Source organism: Vanessa atalanta, chromosome 9 (assembly GCF_905147765.1).
Source record: "Vanessa atalanta chromosome 9, ilVanAtal1.2, whole genome shotgun sequence".
NCBI lineage: Eukaryota > Metazoa > Arthropoda > Insecta > Lepidoptera > Nymphalidae > Vanessa > Vanessa atalanta.
The window spans coordinates 11457459-11474324 of NC_061879.1; the positions used below are offsets into that span (position 1 = coordinate 11457459).

General features: G+C 31.4%; 2 protein-coding genes across 2 annotated transcripts; one reads left to right on the forward strand and one right to left on the reverse strand.

Moving 5' to 3' along the window:
* Nucleotides 1–757: 757 nt before the first annotated feature.
* Nucleotides 758–7548, reverse strand: LOC125066519. The gene is made up of 11 exons (XM_047674620.1): nt 6909–7548; nt 6349–6507; nt 6070–6189; nt 5820–5957; nt 5236–5429; nt 4776–4978; nt 3328–3556; nt 3041–3190; nt 2535–2604; nt 2226–2349; nt 758–1700 (listed from the first exon to the last, which is right to left on the reverse strand). Exons 1-9 carry the CDS (start codon nt 6941–6943, stop codon nt 2555–2557), a joined length of 1278 nt encoding a protein of 425 aa, XP_047530576.1. The 5' UTR covers nt 6944–7548; the 3' UTR covers nt 758–1700; nt 2226–2349; nt 2535–2554.
* Nucleotides 7549–8302: 754 nt separating this feature from the next.
* LOC125066450 (transcriptional protein SWT1) lies at nt 8303–15422 on the forward strand (the record flags this gene model as incomplete). The annotated part of the gene is made up of 11 exons (XM_047674521.1): nt 8303–8473; nt 8640–8787; nt 9060–9862; nt 10234–10366; nt 10611–10769; nt 11358–11461; nt 11707–11892; nt 12169–12355; nt 13511–13724; nt 14444–14581; nt 15353–15422. Coding segments are annotated over exons 1-11 (2271 nt in total), but the record flags the coding sequence as incomplete, so codon positions are not given.
* Between the last annotated feature and the right edge of the window lie 1444 nt (nt 15423–16866).

Consider the following 16866-nt stretch of genomic DNA (forward strand, 5'->3'; position numbering starts at 1 on the left):
TTATTCAAGTAGGCTTTTACAAGCACTTTTGAATCGTCATTTAACAAACTATTTAAAGTAAAGCTATCACCGGTTCGGAATGTAGTAATTCTACCGAGAAGAACCGGCAAGAACCTCAATAGTTATTCTTTTTCAACATAATAACATAACATAAACTTAACTGATTATAAAAGTTAATATAATTATATAAAATAAGTAAACGACGATACAACAAAGTGAATTTCAATTTTAAAGAGGGTGAAAATAATATTAATATCAATACAATAAATGTTATGAATTTTTTTATTATTATAGCGAATGTTTAAAATGTTATAATTTATGCGCTACATTGAATATAAAATTAATTAGCATTACTAAACGTTCAATATTTTTCGTCAATGTTTTATATTATAGTAAATAGTCAAGACCAACTGACAGAAGTCAGTTCAAACACTATCTCAAGAGTAACTTTGGAAGGACGTTAGAATGAATAAAGTATAATGTGATAAAAAAGTTGTAAAAGTGATTTTGTATTTTGAAATGTATGTATTTCAAAAATTATGAAAAACGAATACTTTTTTCGTTACAATAGGTATAATTGAAAATCCAATTTTAATATTAATGTCCTTTATAATAATGTATAAAATACAATACGCAAAAAAGTTCCATAAAAATAATGTATACTGGAACTGACAAATATAAATCATAGCTTTTTACATACGTAATAATAATGTACAAGATTATGACAATCTTGTACATTATCGAAAAAAACTGTTGTTTAAAATTGTCTCAAGTGTTTAATTACGTTTTGTAATTATGTGAAATATCAAAATTTATCATTACAACAATGAAAATTATACAATTTGAAGAACAGTTTACAACAAGTAATTAATTTATTACTTTTCCTCACTAATTAAACTCTAATGTCATGTCACGTCAATGTCATAGTTGTTTATTTACGTTTTCTCTTTTTTTTTACTATAATGCCGTGATATTGAATAATCTCGAACATTGGTACATGTACTATTTCACTATTTAAAATAGATGCCATTATTTATAGTTTATATTTCTTATTATAATTTTCTTGTCATAAAGATTGCAAAGTTACCACATAAATTACAAAAAATAATAATTCTCATTTCTTATTAATATATATATTGTTTGTAGTTGATTTCCTTAATTAAATATTTTTAGTTAAAATTTTAAAAATATCATATAAATATATAATATTTGTCATATGTTACGAATATGAGCACTTTAACAATAACATCTGATCTATGATCTATTATATTATTATTACAAATATATTTCCTTTATTAAAATGGATGGATGAAACCTTTGGTGAGCCTCGGCGTAGGACGGACATTGTTAGTGAACTAAAAATCAACTATAGTTGTATTTAACTCAATACCATGTTTTTAGAGTGACATAACACTGTCACAAGTTGTTTCGTAACATAAACTTTCTCAGTGTAAACAGCTTCTGAAGCTTTATAATATATACAGTGAAGCATAGAGGTAAGTCTGTTGTGGTATGTTTGTCTTGCTCTGACCTAGGCGGTTAGAGCGAGACAGTAATCGGAGAGCGTCTTAAGACCGCGGCTGCCCAAGACGCGCGTGTTGGATGCACTCACGGCGGGGTTGACGTGCGCGTTGTGCAGCTCCGACACTTGTGTGGAACATGCAGCCGCCGGGTCGCCCGATGTATGAAGCTTACCATACCTGATTGAGAAATAAATATATAATTTAAATTAAATATCTCTAGTTGTATGTATATTTGAAATAAAGAACTAAAAAAGTATAATTTAGTAAACGTACTGTGCACTAAAGTATGTTTTTCTATAATTTATTCGAATTGTAGAAGGAATAAAGATAAATTAGCTTAGATTTACGTTAACTATCATTCGGCTATGTTGTTGCGCTACCTATAGTTTTTGATGAAACATATTGTTTATAACCCAACACTATTCCATTAACGACTTATATCAACTTTAAATCTACTTCCAATGTTCCGATAACAGCTTCGTCTACCATCTAATGCAATATTTTGGAAAACCATAATGAATATCATAGACTACTCAAGCTCGCGGCCAATGACATCGCATCAATTTAAAGTCAAATGTTGTTTATTTGCCTATATGTAAAAATACGTATTAGCCCGTGTTCAGTGCGTGCACGTTTCCGCCTAGCTCGGGGCCGGCCAGTGAGATGTGGCTGCAGCATGGGCGTGACACAGAACATAATGACCAGAACTCGTTCCCCGGCTGCGCGTTGCTGTCCCACGGGTACGTGAGCACGAGCAGCTTGCCGGCGTGCGCGGGCGGCAGACGCGACGACGGCTCGCGGTTCTCCAGCTGCACGCTGATACCGCCTGCACGTTGAACAACTATGCTTGCATTAACATGATTGTGTCAATTTCTTAGTTTTAATAACAAATTTTGTGATGCCTGTTAGAAGGCATTTCTGAATATTGAACTTTCGTTTTATCGAAGAGTCATTTGTCTGCACAAATTTAATATATAAATTGAATGATTGGAATATATAAAAGTATCTTACCTTTTGGATGCGTTTTACTCTTAAGAAACAGTTTTTTTCACACCTTTCTCGCTTTTGTCTTTAAATAAAGCTGAAAAATAATTTGATGATTAAATTCATAAAATTATAATTGGTGATAATAATGTTTCTTATCTTTTAACATTTGTTTATAAAAATCATTACAGTAAGTTAATTTTATATATTTTATTTGTATTTTTTTAATTTGTTAAGATAAGTAGTAATTGTAGTGTACATAGATCATCATAGTAATTAGTATTAGATTTATATTTTATATGAGAATATATTATCTGTGTATTTATGCATCTATCATCTCGAGTGAGACATCGCGAAAGCGCGGGAAAATAAGAGATATATAAAAATGGCGCGCAATGAAGACGGTGTGTGCACAGCGAGCTGATATTTAAATATAATATATATTTAATCTAATTGGTAAATTGACCTTACATGTGAACATTACAGTAAATAAAAAAAATAACACTCATTATAATAATCATTAACTCAATCACCTTCAATATCACGACTGCATTTGATGTAACCAAAGTTTACATCCGTGACATGATTCAACATGTCTTTCTTAAGAAAGGTACTCATTCTCTCCAAGAATGTCAGAATGTAAGCATCATTTTGATGTTTTGATATCATCCATATACCGAGCCCTGGAAACATTTTTTTTATTATTATTATATAATTATTCTATATGATTTCTGTTTTGGATTATGAGTCTTGAGTTTAAAACCTGGATAATAGCTCGAGGCCATACCACCAAGTGAAAGTCTTTAAAATATATATTTACCACATCCAATGACATTCACAAACGCATTCTTCCCGCTCTCCCTAGCTCTGAACTCCGCCTCGATCAGAGTCACTTCGGCGAGCACACGGATCCTCTTGTAATACACTTCATTGTCGAATATACCATTGACTTTCTTTCCTTTCACAACGTGTTTGTATCTGTCTGTATCTTGATTGGTTTTATTTTTAATTTCGTTAAAGAAACTTTCGCTGTATACAGGTGTGGATGTCTGAGGATATAAATGTGTTTTATTATTATAAAAAAATAGTTTACACCCGCGATACGCCCGCGTGTGAGGTTGAAATAAACCTATGTGCTATTCCTGATTTCCTAAGCATGTGTTTGATGTTTCGAAACACATCCAAAATCGGATGTCGTCGGAATATCAGATGTCATCGATTTGACATTGACGAGTAACCGTTTTGACCGCATTTAAAAAACTATGATGTTCTGGTAGGTACGTCAAAGCATTCAAAGTACGATAACATTAAACTAATGAAATATTCGCTCAATCTCTGTTTAACTTCACAGTAACCCATCTGTGAGAAAGAGATGAAGCGAATGTTGAGCCGTTTTCTAATATTACATTCATTGTACAAATGTAAAGTTAAACAAAGACAGTCGACATCTGAAATCGGGTGTCAACATCGATATTTAGTCCAAAAATCCGTGTCCATCGGTATTTAGTCACAACCCATGTCACAAAAATCGGATATCCTTGCCTAGCTAATCAATCTATCCCTGTGCGAAATTTCATTCGGATCTGTTCAGCCGTTCTGGTGAGATTGAGTAAAAAACAAACATCCATTCAAACTTTCCTAATTATAATATTAGTAAGATCAATACATCGTTTATGCCTTACAATATATAATTAAAAACAATTAAGTACATATACGTACTCATATATTATGATATATGACTACGTTTATGTGTGTGTGTGTGTGTATGCCGTGTATGCACGGCAAAAGTTACATTTATGAGATCATATCAACTAAATATTGATTGTTATTTGTTAAACTATCCTGTCCTTTATTGTTCTGATTACAAGCAAACTTGATAATAAATTGAGTAGTTAAGATGTAAGAGCGTAACCAACAAACATACTTTTATTTATGTATTTAGTAAAAATAAATAAATAAATAAATAAATATTGGACAACATCACATACATTACTCTGATCCCAATGTAAGTAGCTAAAGCACTTGTGTTATGGAAATCAGAAGTAACGACGGTACCACAAACACCCAGACCCAAGACAACATAGAAATTAATGAACTTTTTCTACATTGACTCGGCCGGGAATCGAACCCGCGACCTCAGAGTGGCGTACCCATGAAAACCGGTGTACACACTACTCGACCACGGAGGTCGTCAAAAGATTACTTTTTTATTGGGTTTAGAAGTTTTAAAAAGTTTCCATTAAAATATGTATCATAAATGACACATACCTCATAGAATTCTGCCCACATCTCCCTTAAATTCTGCTTGGCAGTTTGGATTGATTGTGAAGTTGGGTCTGCTTTAAACCTTTTGAAATCATTTCCCGCTTTTTTTTCCCCGTACCCATTCTCTGGACAGTTCTGATCTTTAGTTATGAGGATATCCTCACAGTCCATCTTACCAGGGCGAACGAAGCGTGGACCAATTAAACCTACGACATCAAATATTTAATTTTATATGTCATAACAAATTACTAATATTCCTATTTACTTCTCCATTTTAGCTTAAAACTTGTGTCAGGAGTGGGATGACAATGACCCAAGGGTTGAGGATCGATCCTGTGAACCCCTTAAACCATTGCGCTAATGACGCTTCTAATTCCGTTACGTAACACTTTGCACAATGTAAGTAAGAAGAAATTATTCAATGAAAATATCAAATATATATTTCAAAGGGACTTTAGCCCACCTATTATTACAGCTTCTTCTTCAGCATCATTACTGAAAACACCTTTATTACGTCTGGTACCATTATTGATGCATTCGGTGTAACCACTCACATACACCATGGAGGAAATTTTCATTTCATCATAACTCAAACAATTCTCCAGCACGAGCGGCGGTTTTTCCTTTGATGTACCAATTTCTTCCCAGCCACCTCTTCTGATATGTAATAAACAATTTGATCGATATGATAAAATAATGTTAATTAATAGTATCACATAGAATAGACATAAATCAATACATTTATGGATATGTATTTGATAATGATACATCAAATCAAATAAGAATAAGTTAAAAATAATAAAATTACCTACTTATATATTTTTTTTAATTTAATTATAAAAAGTATAATTTTGAAGAGGTTTTATTTGTGAAAGTATATCATCATGTTTTTATCTTTATATGTTTATGTGAAGAACTATACGATAACTGATGACTAATCGAGTTTATCAATAAGATATTTATTTATTGCTATTAGTATTTTATATTTTATCCATCTGTTGATAACTCTATTCTATCAATAAATACACATTTAATTAGGGTATTTACCCCTTTTCACCATTAAGGAGTCCATATTTGTCATGTGGTCCAACAAAAAATAGAGCTCTCTTTTTCAATATCCTGTCTATGAGCTCAGGCACCGTCATGTCTTCGTAAAAAGCCTTCTCAATATCAGATCCAAATTCTCTGAAATATCATGACAAATATTTTGTAATTTTTATATACTTTTGTAACTTTTATATACTTCACTGGTAATAGAATAAAGAAGTAATATTGTAGAATTTTTTTTAAATATCACCTTTTGTGGTTCAAAAATTTAGCCATCAGAATCAGAATTCTTTCATGTATGAGTGGATAGGTTGATGTAATATTCCTTTGCAGCCTTTTTATTGGTCTAAGAGCTTTTAAATAGTCCAACCTGAATTTTTATTAAAAATATTAACATATGTAAGTAACATCTTTACTCTATTATTCCTTTTTTTTAAAAGTTTGAATTAATTTATTAACTCAATAGAATACAAAGGAAGTTAATTTCATATGGCATATAATATTCAGATTTTAATAATGAGTAACAAACCTAACAGTTTCTATCGGAAATCGAACTGGGAAGGCTTTACTATTTTCTATGACTTCTTCCACATCATCCGAGAGTTTGATTAGTGGTAGAGTTGTACAATGATGAAGTAATTTTTTATTTTGGTCAGTAATACTAGGAAGGCTCCAATCATGTTTGCACCTGTTTTATGTTAAATGAATTACAATATCATAATTTTTGAATAATACTTTTAACATATATTTTTTAATAAAATACCTAGAACTGAAATCATCACATAATAATTATATATTAATCATATGCTTATAATACCTATATTAATTTAATAAGTTTTGTTTTAATCAATGATATTATTAAAAAACCCTTTAAGTAATACTAAAGATTTTTTATATTCTTATTAGTATTGTATCATTTTAATAATACTTTTTTTTTATAAAAGTTAAAGCAACTATTGCAACATAATTATGAGTCATAACATTACAAGGACTTGTTTCAATTTTTACACAAATAATCTGGAATATTTGCTTATTATAATTTATAATTTTAATATTTTTTTTATTACTTCATACCCTATTAAAACTTACCAAGAAATATTTTGAAAAATTGGGAAGTCATCCATTGTTTAAGTTACTTAAAAACTTAAATGTAATTACATTAACTTTTCTCAGACCAATCAAAATACTTTTGTTTAATTGATTTGAAAAACTTTTGTATTGTTTTTTCATTTAACCATACAGCACGAAAGCTGACCGGTTAATGCCAATCGCGTCGTATAACATATACCAATATAACAATACACTTCTAAGATAAACAATATCATGTAGTGTCAATGGCACTTATTAAACAGGAAAAACCAAGAAGAAAATTGGGTTGCTAGGGAGATATGTATATCGTAAAGTTCTTAACAATCATTTATAAAGTTTTAATCAATTCACCTATTGTTCTAATACCGAGAAAAAATTAAAAAAAATAATAAGTAAAAATGTAAGTTATGTCATAGCCCTAGATTATTTGCCTTTAAATTAAGCCGATATATCCTACAGTCATTAATTAATAATCGAGCCGAATTATCTAATAATATAGCTTATGATTTCATTGCTAGTTGCTAACTTGCTAGTGAACTGTGAAAAAAGTATAGAGTAGGTACCTATTGGATTTTATTAACTTTTCTTTGACATTAGACATTTTTAGATGACTAAGGGTGACAGTTACGACTTAGTTATAGGTACCTACTACCTAGTGAGAACTACTGAGTAGTGAGTACTGTCTTTCTTACGTCAGTCTCGCACGTCATGACGACTACTTCTGTGACATTCATGTTGATAATAACATTTTGAAATTGGTTGGCGTAACTAAAAGCCATTAAATTAAAATTTAATTGAATTACCATTATTGAGTTTTGTATTATTTTTATGATATAAATGCTTAAATCTTAGATTTCACAAATAATTAATGATGATGAATAAATAAAATACAGTTGTTTTCTGAGAGGACTCTGCTGTACTAGAAAGACACATTGTTGTAAATTATATAATAATTTGATAGCATATTAACGAGCATAATATAATATATGAAGCTGTATCTACTACGCTCGTGGTTTTAAATTTTAAGGTTTAACTTAAATACCATATATTTAAACTACCACATACACATAGACATATGTATAGTTTTATGTTCCAATAAACTAATACATATATATAATATTGATGAGAAGATATTTTCTTTTTTGTACGAGTTTGCTTTGAATATTTGTACTAAGAAATTTTTAAATAATTTGGCACACTATATGCATACTTCCAATTTAAGTAACCCATTATAGATATACATGTAAGAAAATACTACATTATAAATTATTTATTTTAGTTTCATCGTAATTTTGTAATGTGTAAATTAAATATAAATAAATAAACATAATAAATTTCTAGCAACACTATATATTTCTATTTGTCAATTAGATCAACACATCCAACGATTTTGTTAGGTGTGATGGTTTTTGTTTAAATATTTGTTGTTATTCGTTATGAATACTCATAAAAATGACGACCAGAAATTACCCGATGGCTGGGTTTTATGTAAATCGAAATCAATTCCGGGAAGGAAATATTATTTTAATAAGAAAACCGGAAAATCTTCTTGGTCGGAACCACAGGTGAATTTCGTAATTTTTGTTTAGTATAAATTATTACGTTTTGAATATTCACTGTAAGATTTATATACTGATACAGTTAAATTTTTGAATTGCAATTATATTAAATATATTTGTAGTTGTAAGAAGTTTTATTATTACGGTAGGCCTCAATATGTTGTTTTTTAAGGACGATGATAAGTCTGACAAGAAGTCTTGTAAGAAAGAGAAATTAAAAAAACAGGAGAAGAGAAGAAAGGAGGAGTTAGCTAAGAAGGGTACAAAGAGGAAAAGTGATGGGCATGAAGAAAATGCTTCAAAGAAACGATCCAAACAAGGTCTGTAAATTACCTTTTATAACATTTTTTGGCATATAATATTTTCTTGGTTTTATACAAAAAAACATATTTTTAACTTAATTGTGAATTGCTGAGCATTACATAATACTCTGTAATAAATTATAGATTTAAAAAATATAATCTTTATTACCTCCAAAGTAAGCTTCTAAAATGTATCATTATCCATAATTTTGCTGTAAGCAATTATATTATACTTTTAATTAACTGCCAAGACAGTTATGTTTTTTATATTAAGTTATTAAATTTACTAGATACAACTGATGCAGCAAGTTATAAAGCTAATAAAAGTGACTCTTCTTTACAATGTCAACAAAAAAGACGAAAGGAGAGTTCACCAAAATCTACAAGTACCCCAAAAACAACACCTTCAAAAAGCACTTCTAACAGTAGAACAGAAACACCAATCAAAAATTCTCCTGTTAAAAATTTGGCTAATTCGAGATTGTCGCAGCTACGAGCTTTACTTAACTCCGAAGCAAAGGAAGAAGAAGATTTGGATGCTCAAAACAAAAAAGTCAAAATTAGCCCAAAAACTAGTTCAAATGAAACACCTAGCAAAACTTGCAGGGCTGACCGCAAAAGTCCAAATTTGAATGACCCAAAATCTGCTCATTCTCCCAGCAGTGATAGTTTACAGTCCATGCCATCTCCTTCACAATTTTTTGCCGCTAACAAAATCATATCATCAATGAAAGCTCAACTACCTGAAGAATATTGTTGTAAAGAGAAACAGAAAGACACATTTGCAGACATAGAGAAAGGAATCTGTAGCCAGACCCCAGAGTACCCATTTTCCAAACATCCAGCTACACCGCCACAGTTTTCTGAAGCAAGTAAATTAGTGTCAGCTATAAAGTCGAAACTAGCATACAAAGTTTCTACATCTAAAGATAGTGTAAAAACTTTTTCATCAGCTAAAGAAAGAATGGAAATGTTGAGAACTAATTTGAGTTTGGAAGCAGAACAGGAAATGAATAGCAGTTTTTTATGTAATAGTATTGAATCAGAACCAAAACCTAGTACAGAAGCTATGGAAATAGAGGAATCTAAAGAGGTTTGTATACATATTCAATATTCTAAAGAAGCTGATCTAAATATATTTTACATAAGTATATCATCACTGTAAATTGCAAGTACTGTTAGGTTTAAGATAGTGAATGTTGATTCAATGCATTTCAGTAAAACATATAAAATAAATCAATAGCTTATAATGTATTGTTACACTAAAATTTACTTAAACAGTAGATAAACTACCTAAAAAATAATGCATTCAACTATTAGCAGTATGTTAGTATTCACAATCTTTACACATCTAACATTATAGGTATTTACAAATTGAAGGTGATATATTTGAAATATTCAAATACTTTTACTCTTTTGTTATATTTGTATGTTGTTAATGTATGTTTTTTTTTTAAATTAAAGGTTAAACAAATCATTCCTACAAACCAGAGGGACAGTATTGGAGGTGGGGACAATTTAGTCCTGGTCGTAGACACAAATATATTTATACATGAACTTGACTTTATTAAGAATGTCCTAAATTCTCATATAAAAGGTAATGGTTTTTTAATATATGATTTTTATTCTATACAACTAATGCTAAAAGATATACAAAATTAACATTAAAAACAAAAGCATTTTTTTATCAAAAGTTGAAGGATTATTAGGGCTTTGGAGCCAATCTATGTACATTTTATAAAATTACTATTTAAAATTACAATCACATAAAGAATTATTGAATGGTAAAAATTATTAGATATTATATAGAATTTTTTTTTATATATTTATACATATTACAGGTTACAGTGAACAGCCCACCCTTTTAGTTCCATGGCGTGTTATAAATGAATTAGACAGGCTCAAAGACAATAACAATGGCAATGGAGCTCTCTGTAAACGGGCAAAGTCAGCCATGGATTATCTTTACAAATCATTACCAGAGAACAGCCGAATCAAAGGTATGCTTCATATATATAGCAAATTCTTTCACAACAAGTGATCTTTCAGTTTCATCAAGTTTGCAAGTCTTACAAAAATTGGATTTGATATCAACTATCCTAATATTGCAAATAGACGATCATTTATTTGGGATTAGGACATTGTGCTAGTTGTCAAACAGCAATAAATAGTATTGCTGTATTCCAGTTTGAAGATTACAAGAGACATTTTAATATTTCTTATGTCTATGGGTGTGGTGACCTCATACTATTAGATGATCCATTTGCCTGTTTACCTTTCTATATGACATATAAGCTGATAGTTCAAGACTGCTTGCTCCACTGACATCCCTAAATGTAAATACACCAAAATTATACTGGCACATAAGGCTTGTAGCTCTGGTGGTGCTAGAAGGAGGAGAAATATGCTTGTCTATATTACTCTGTCAAATTGAATTGGCTCAATATGTTCTAATAGGCTTTAGCAATTTTATATTGTAGATATTTCTATGGTTTCACTATTTATCAAAAAATTCATGCTAAAATGTTCCTTTTGTAGTTCTGTTAATTTGTTAGTAATAGTAATTTGGAATACAAGTTGATTTTTAGGTCAATCTTTACGCGATGCGAATTCCCACATCTACCCTTGTGAGGTACCGGATGACGAGATATTAAATTGTAGTCTACAGCAAATTGAGAGAGGCAGGAATGTGGTGAGTTATATTTTTAATTAATATATAATTTTATTAATCACTTTATTGTTTTAAAATGAAGAAATACATAAAAACGCTGATGAATAATAAATTTAAGGTAGTTGAAGTAGGTTCAATGCAGTATCTATTAATTGTTAACATTTATAGTATTATAAATGCGAAAGTAACTCTTCTATAAAGAAGCCGCATTTTAGTAGGGTTAGTAGAAAAAAAATTGTGAATTGTAATTTAATATTTATTTCCAGATTCTCGTGTCAAATGACAAAAATCTCTGCAACAAAGCAAGTATAAATGGAGTGAAGAGAATTAATGTGAATGAGTTAAAGGAGCTCGTTGAGAACAAGCCACAACCCAACAACGACCCTGACCTTCTGGAGAGCGTCAAACATTACCAACAAACTATTTACCACTTGCTCGCAAATATATTAGAAGTATGTGCTTGTTTTGTTAAAAATCTAGTGTAATTTTGTTAAAAGTCTAATGTGAAATAGTGAAATAGAGACAGACGATAATGCCTTATCCATCAGCCTGGTGACGAGATGCCTAATGTATTACCAAGAGGGTTGGGAGGCAGGCAGGTCAGGCAAGCTGACTAATAAGGCCATTCGTGAAATTGTAGACAGAGAACTTGGTGTTAGGGACTTGTTAGAGTCCATCTGTCATTATGTTGTCAGTGTTACTAAACTTTGCCTGAACACAATTTTCAGAACGAAATGCGAGCTAAGTACAACAATCTCTGGCAACACGTGTTATTCAAAGCGCCGCCCTGGACGTTGTCCGACGTGCTGCAATGTTTGCTCAAACATTGGTTTGCGGTGTTCAACGAGGTGTTTCCGCGGATAGAGCAGCTCATAACCGAGCTCAAGAACAGCTTGGCGTCGATAGAGAGGAAGGGTAATGTCCTGCAATGCATTAAAATATCGCTATGTTGGTAACAACAGTAAATTAGAGCAAGATAGATAAACTGAGTAAATATTTTATATTAATACAATCCAAATTCGATTCACGTTATCCACGCCCATCCACGTTAAATTAAATACCTTTAAAAAAAATTAACCTAACAAATATTTTTTTGGCTGTTATTGTTGCACGTAGGCATCTTGTAAGCAAGCACTCGAACTAATAAACGGTGAATAAAATACAGAGCGTTTTCGTAGACTCATTTTTGACGTACATTACGACAACCCATTATTTAACAGGACCGAATTATTTAACATTTTTACCCCGAGAAATACCCATTATAGAGATTATAAGTTCATTTTTATATCAATTTTTACCTTTGCCTGTTTATTGTCTTGAGCTTAATCTTTTAAAACTGTTTTCAACATTTATGTTCGAAAGGCATTAATTTTAGTAGTAATCATAATTTGACCTCTTTAAACGCGTCATTCATATCAGAAAGTAGAACCCGCATTATAGCGTCAAATAAACATATCAAATCTAGTAAAGCCATTCAAATGATTAAAACTGTTAAAATTTGATGGTTAAATATGAGACTATTGATTTATTCAGAGTTAATATATAGATCTATTCACTCACGATGGCGCGATAAATTATCGGCGATTATTAAAATTGAGAGTAAGATTTCTTAGTGTGCGTGTTATTATTAACATAAGAACGTTAATAGTCTCACGCAAATACTAATTTGTATTTATTTTTCTGTCTGTACTCTTGTACGTATTTATTATTTTTCATATTTATTTTTCTATCTGTACACTTGTACCTATTTATTATGTTTCATATTTATTTTCTGTCTGTATATTTGTGTTTACGTGTTGTTTAATGTGGATGGTTGCGCTTTCGTGGGCGAATAAAATTAAAGTAGGAAAGACAGGAAATTATTTGTAATTTCCTTTAGATTTTTAATTACCGTGCTTGAATTTAAGAGCATGTTTTTATTTTAAACTGTGATTTGTCGTTCAGTTTTATTTCAAATAAAGTTTCTTAGTGTGCGTGTTATTACATCATTTAACATATCTAATCGACCTACGTCATGAAATGAACCTTATTAAATCTTAAGACTCATTCTTAATGTAAATTCGGTTTCAGATCCGAACACCTTAACACAATCAGAAGTGGCAAACTTCAAGGAATTATGTTTAGACGTGGCGAAGCGATGTCAAATCATTCCAGAATATATGGAACTAGCTAAGGCTACTGTGGAGCGACTGCTGCGCAACTGTGCGAGCGAGACGGAGAATAGAGACAGGGATAGTGTCGTCGATGCGTTTGAGGGACTTTGGACTGTGTTGTCTAGTTATAGGTGAGACAGATATTTATATCGATGCGTACGATCTGTGTGCGTGGATCAAGCTCATGGAAATTGTTGTTTCAATAGTATGATATACATTTATGTTAAGATTCCATTTTCTTTCGACAAAGTCAACATTATTTTTAATTGTATTTTTTAAACTTGCTATGTATGGGATCCGTTAAACTCAAAAATCTATGTAAATAATCAATATTGTTATGAATAACATGAGGCAAATGAGTAACCAGTGAGATTGTTGATTTTAATCAGTAGAATCTATATTTGGAACCTAGAACCTTTAATAGCTTTAGATTCAATTTTATCCCGAGACATGACGATTCGAAATCCTTATAGGAGCTTATTTTGTAGTGTATATGTAATGTATTTTGTAGTGTTTTAAGATTAGAAATTGTAAGATTCTAAAATTCTTACTAATTTAAATCATTAGAGACTGAATTTTTGAATATAGCTCAAATAAAAATGTTTAAAAATAAGAAAAAGGTTATTTAAAATTATTTTGAACTATTAATTATATTTTTTACGTGTATAAAGAAAGAAAGGTAACTACTCTGGTCTACTCTTACTAAAAATGGTTCATTTGATAGTTTGATAAGTAATAAAGTATATTTTGATTTTAATTTTGGAGTCCGTCTTCTATTTTTTCAATAAAGTAATTGTAAATTAAGATGGACAGCTCTCCGGATAGTGAATAATAATATTTTTGTTCGCAGTGCTAAGTTGGCGAGTTCGTTAGGCATTCCACATAGTATAGAAGACAAACTCCCAGGAAACGATACCCTACCGGTTCTAACTAGCAAGTGGACATTCATCAATGGACATGTTAACGATCTCACACAAGCTATTAAATGGTAAGTGTCTAGTGTATTTAGATGCTAGGTGTCGCCCGCGACTTCGCTCGCGTTTTAGAGTTTGGTTGTATTAGGGAAAAAAGTAGCCTACGTTCTTCCTTGGAGTGCAAGCTTGCTATATGACATAATTTCATCAATTTCGGTTCAGTGGTTAGGTTCTGTGAAAGAACAACAGAGAGACAGGCAGATAGAGTTACTTTCGCCTTTATAATATTAGATAAATAATGTGTAGAAAACAAGAAATAGGAAGTGTAACAAAATGGACATTAGAACTTAGCTGTTTATTTTTATGATTTTTAAATTCTGAACCAAAATAATGCAAGTAATATTAAGAAAATTTGTAATCCAAGGCACGATCGAAAATCCGGCGGCATAATTAAAATAATACTGTGTATAGAAGATAAGCTTTTTGAAGGATTTTGAAAGTACATAAAGTAAGCATTGCATTGGTCATCAGATCCATTGATTTTCGTAAATTTTACCAGGAACTGTTAAATAAGCTATATAGCGAATATCTTTATATTTTTTTTATTAAAACTACAATTGATAATATTAAGTGCTTAAAGATGTACAAATATGAATTGAAAATAGTTCCTGTATAAATCATGACCGCGTGGAATATATTTTCTTATATTATTTATATTCGAGAGAAAAATGGCCCAGCGGGCACTCTTGTCTCCTTTCTTTCTCGAAAATGCATTTCCGAGAGGTCCCCGCCACCGACCGGCCGGGCCGGCGGTGCGCGGAGGTTGAGGCGTGCGTGTGTTGCAGCGTGCTGTCGGCGCGCGGCGCGGCGGGCGAGTGCGCGCTGCGCCTGCACGCGGCGCTGGCGCGCGCGCGCCGCGCGCTGGCCGCCGCCGCGCCCCCCCTCGCCGCGCCCCACGTCGCCGCCTTCTGCGCCGACTGCGGGTGAGCCCCCCCCCCTCCCCGCATTTATACTCTGTTCCAATCGAACGAGGAAAATCTGTATTTACTTATTCCCCACGAATTGTTCTTGATTAATATATCCTAATTTATAAAACAACACTGTCAATCTATCACTGTCAATATTGTCACTTTGTCTTCACTTTCAAAGTTCCGATAACAGTTTCGCCGACATTTAAACCGCCATTTTTTCGCAAATCCATAATGAATGTCAAATATTATTCAAGCAATGATATCGACCAATGATATCGCGCCAATTGGATGTCAATTGTTGGTTGACTTTTGTCCTCTTGTGGTTGGAATAGACTATAGAACGTAGCATGACTGAGGCTTTAAAACATCCAGAGGACGGGCTATCCGCTGACTCAGCTAGTTAATAATGAAATGTTATTTTATTTCAGAAACATGCTACAGGAAGCGTACAACAAGTTCTCCCAGCTGACGGACATATTGAATGTATGTAAGAGTAGATTTTCCAATGATATGAATTAATTGCGTTGTATCGTCGCAGTCAAATGTTAAGTTAAATAATTTATTTATAATATCTTAAATTGATGTCTCATGTATTTCGAAGTCATAACGCGATTTGTTGATATAGGACGTAGATTTTATCTAAATTCACTTTAATCTTTTTTAGCTTTTGGTGGTTATTTATAAAATGTGAGCGTTACTTAAAAAAAATCACACGTAATTATTACGCAACTTCATTTTTCATAATTCATAAACAAGTGAACGTGGTATACAAAGAGAATTAAAAGATAGAATATTTTATTACCCTTTAATATATGTATATATGAAAGACATAGCTTGGGGGTATTTTTTTTTCGTCATATAATAAAATATATGATTTCGGTTGATCTGAATACTCACTCATTTTACAAAAAAAAAAAACAAATCAAATAATCGGTATAAATGTCTCATCGTAACTGTCATTGCAAAAAGGTCGTATGTAAATTAATTTGTGTAGATGAGCATAAAACTGTTATTGATTTTTGTTCCTTCCGGTGTTTGCATATAAATGATATATGACTTTTTGAACTTGAAATTAAAACCTGTTTACTTATGACCTTTTACATTAATAGTAATACAATCTTTAACGACACTCCCAAAACAATAAATTTATCAATGAAAAAATACAAGTAACATATGACTTTTCGAAGTTGCAATAAAAATCCGATTGTTATTTATAACGTTTTGCATTAATTTCAAAATATCAAATTTATCAACAAAAAATACAGTAACATATAACTTTTTGAAGTTAAAATTGGTTGTCGAAATTGGATATTAATTGTTACTTACGACGTTTTGCATTAAAAGTAAATGCAGCTGTTTGAAATCTTTTCTTTCACTGTGCATATAGG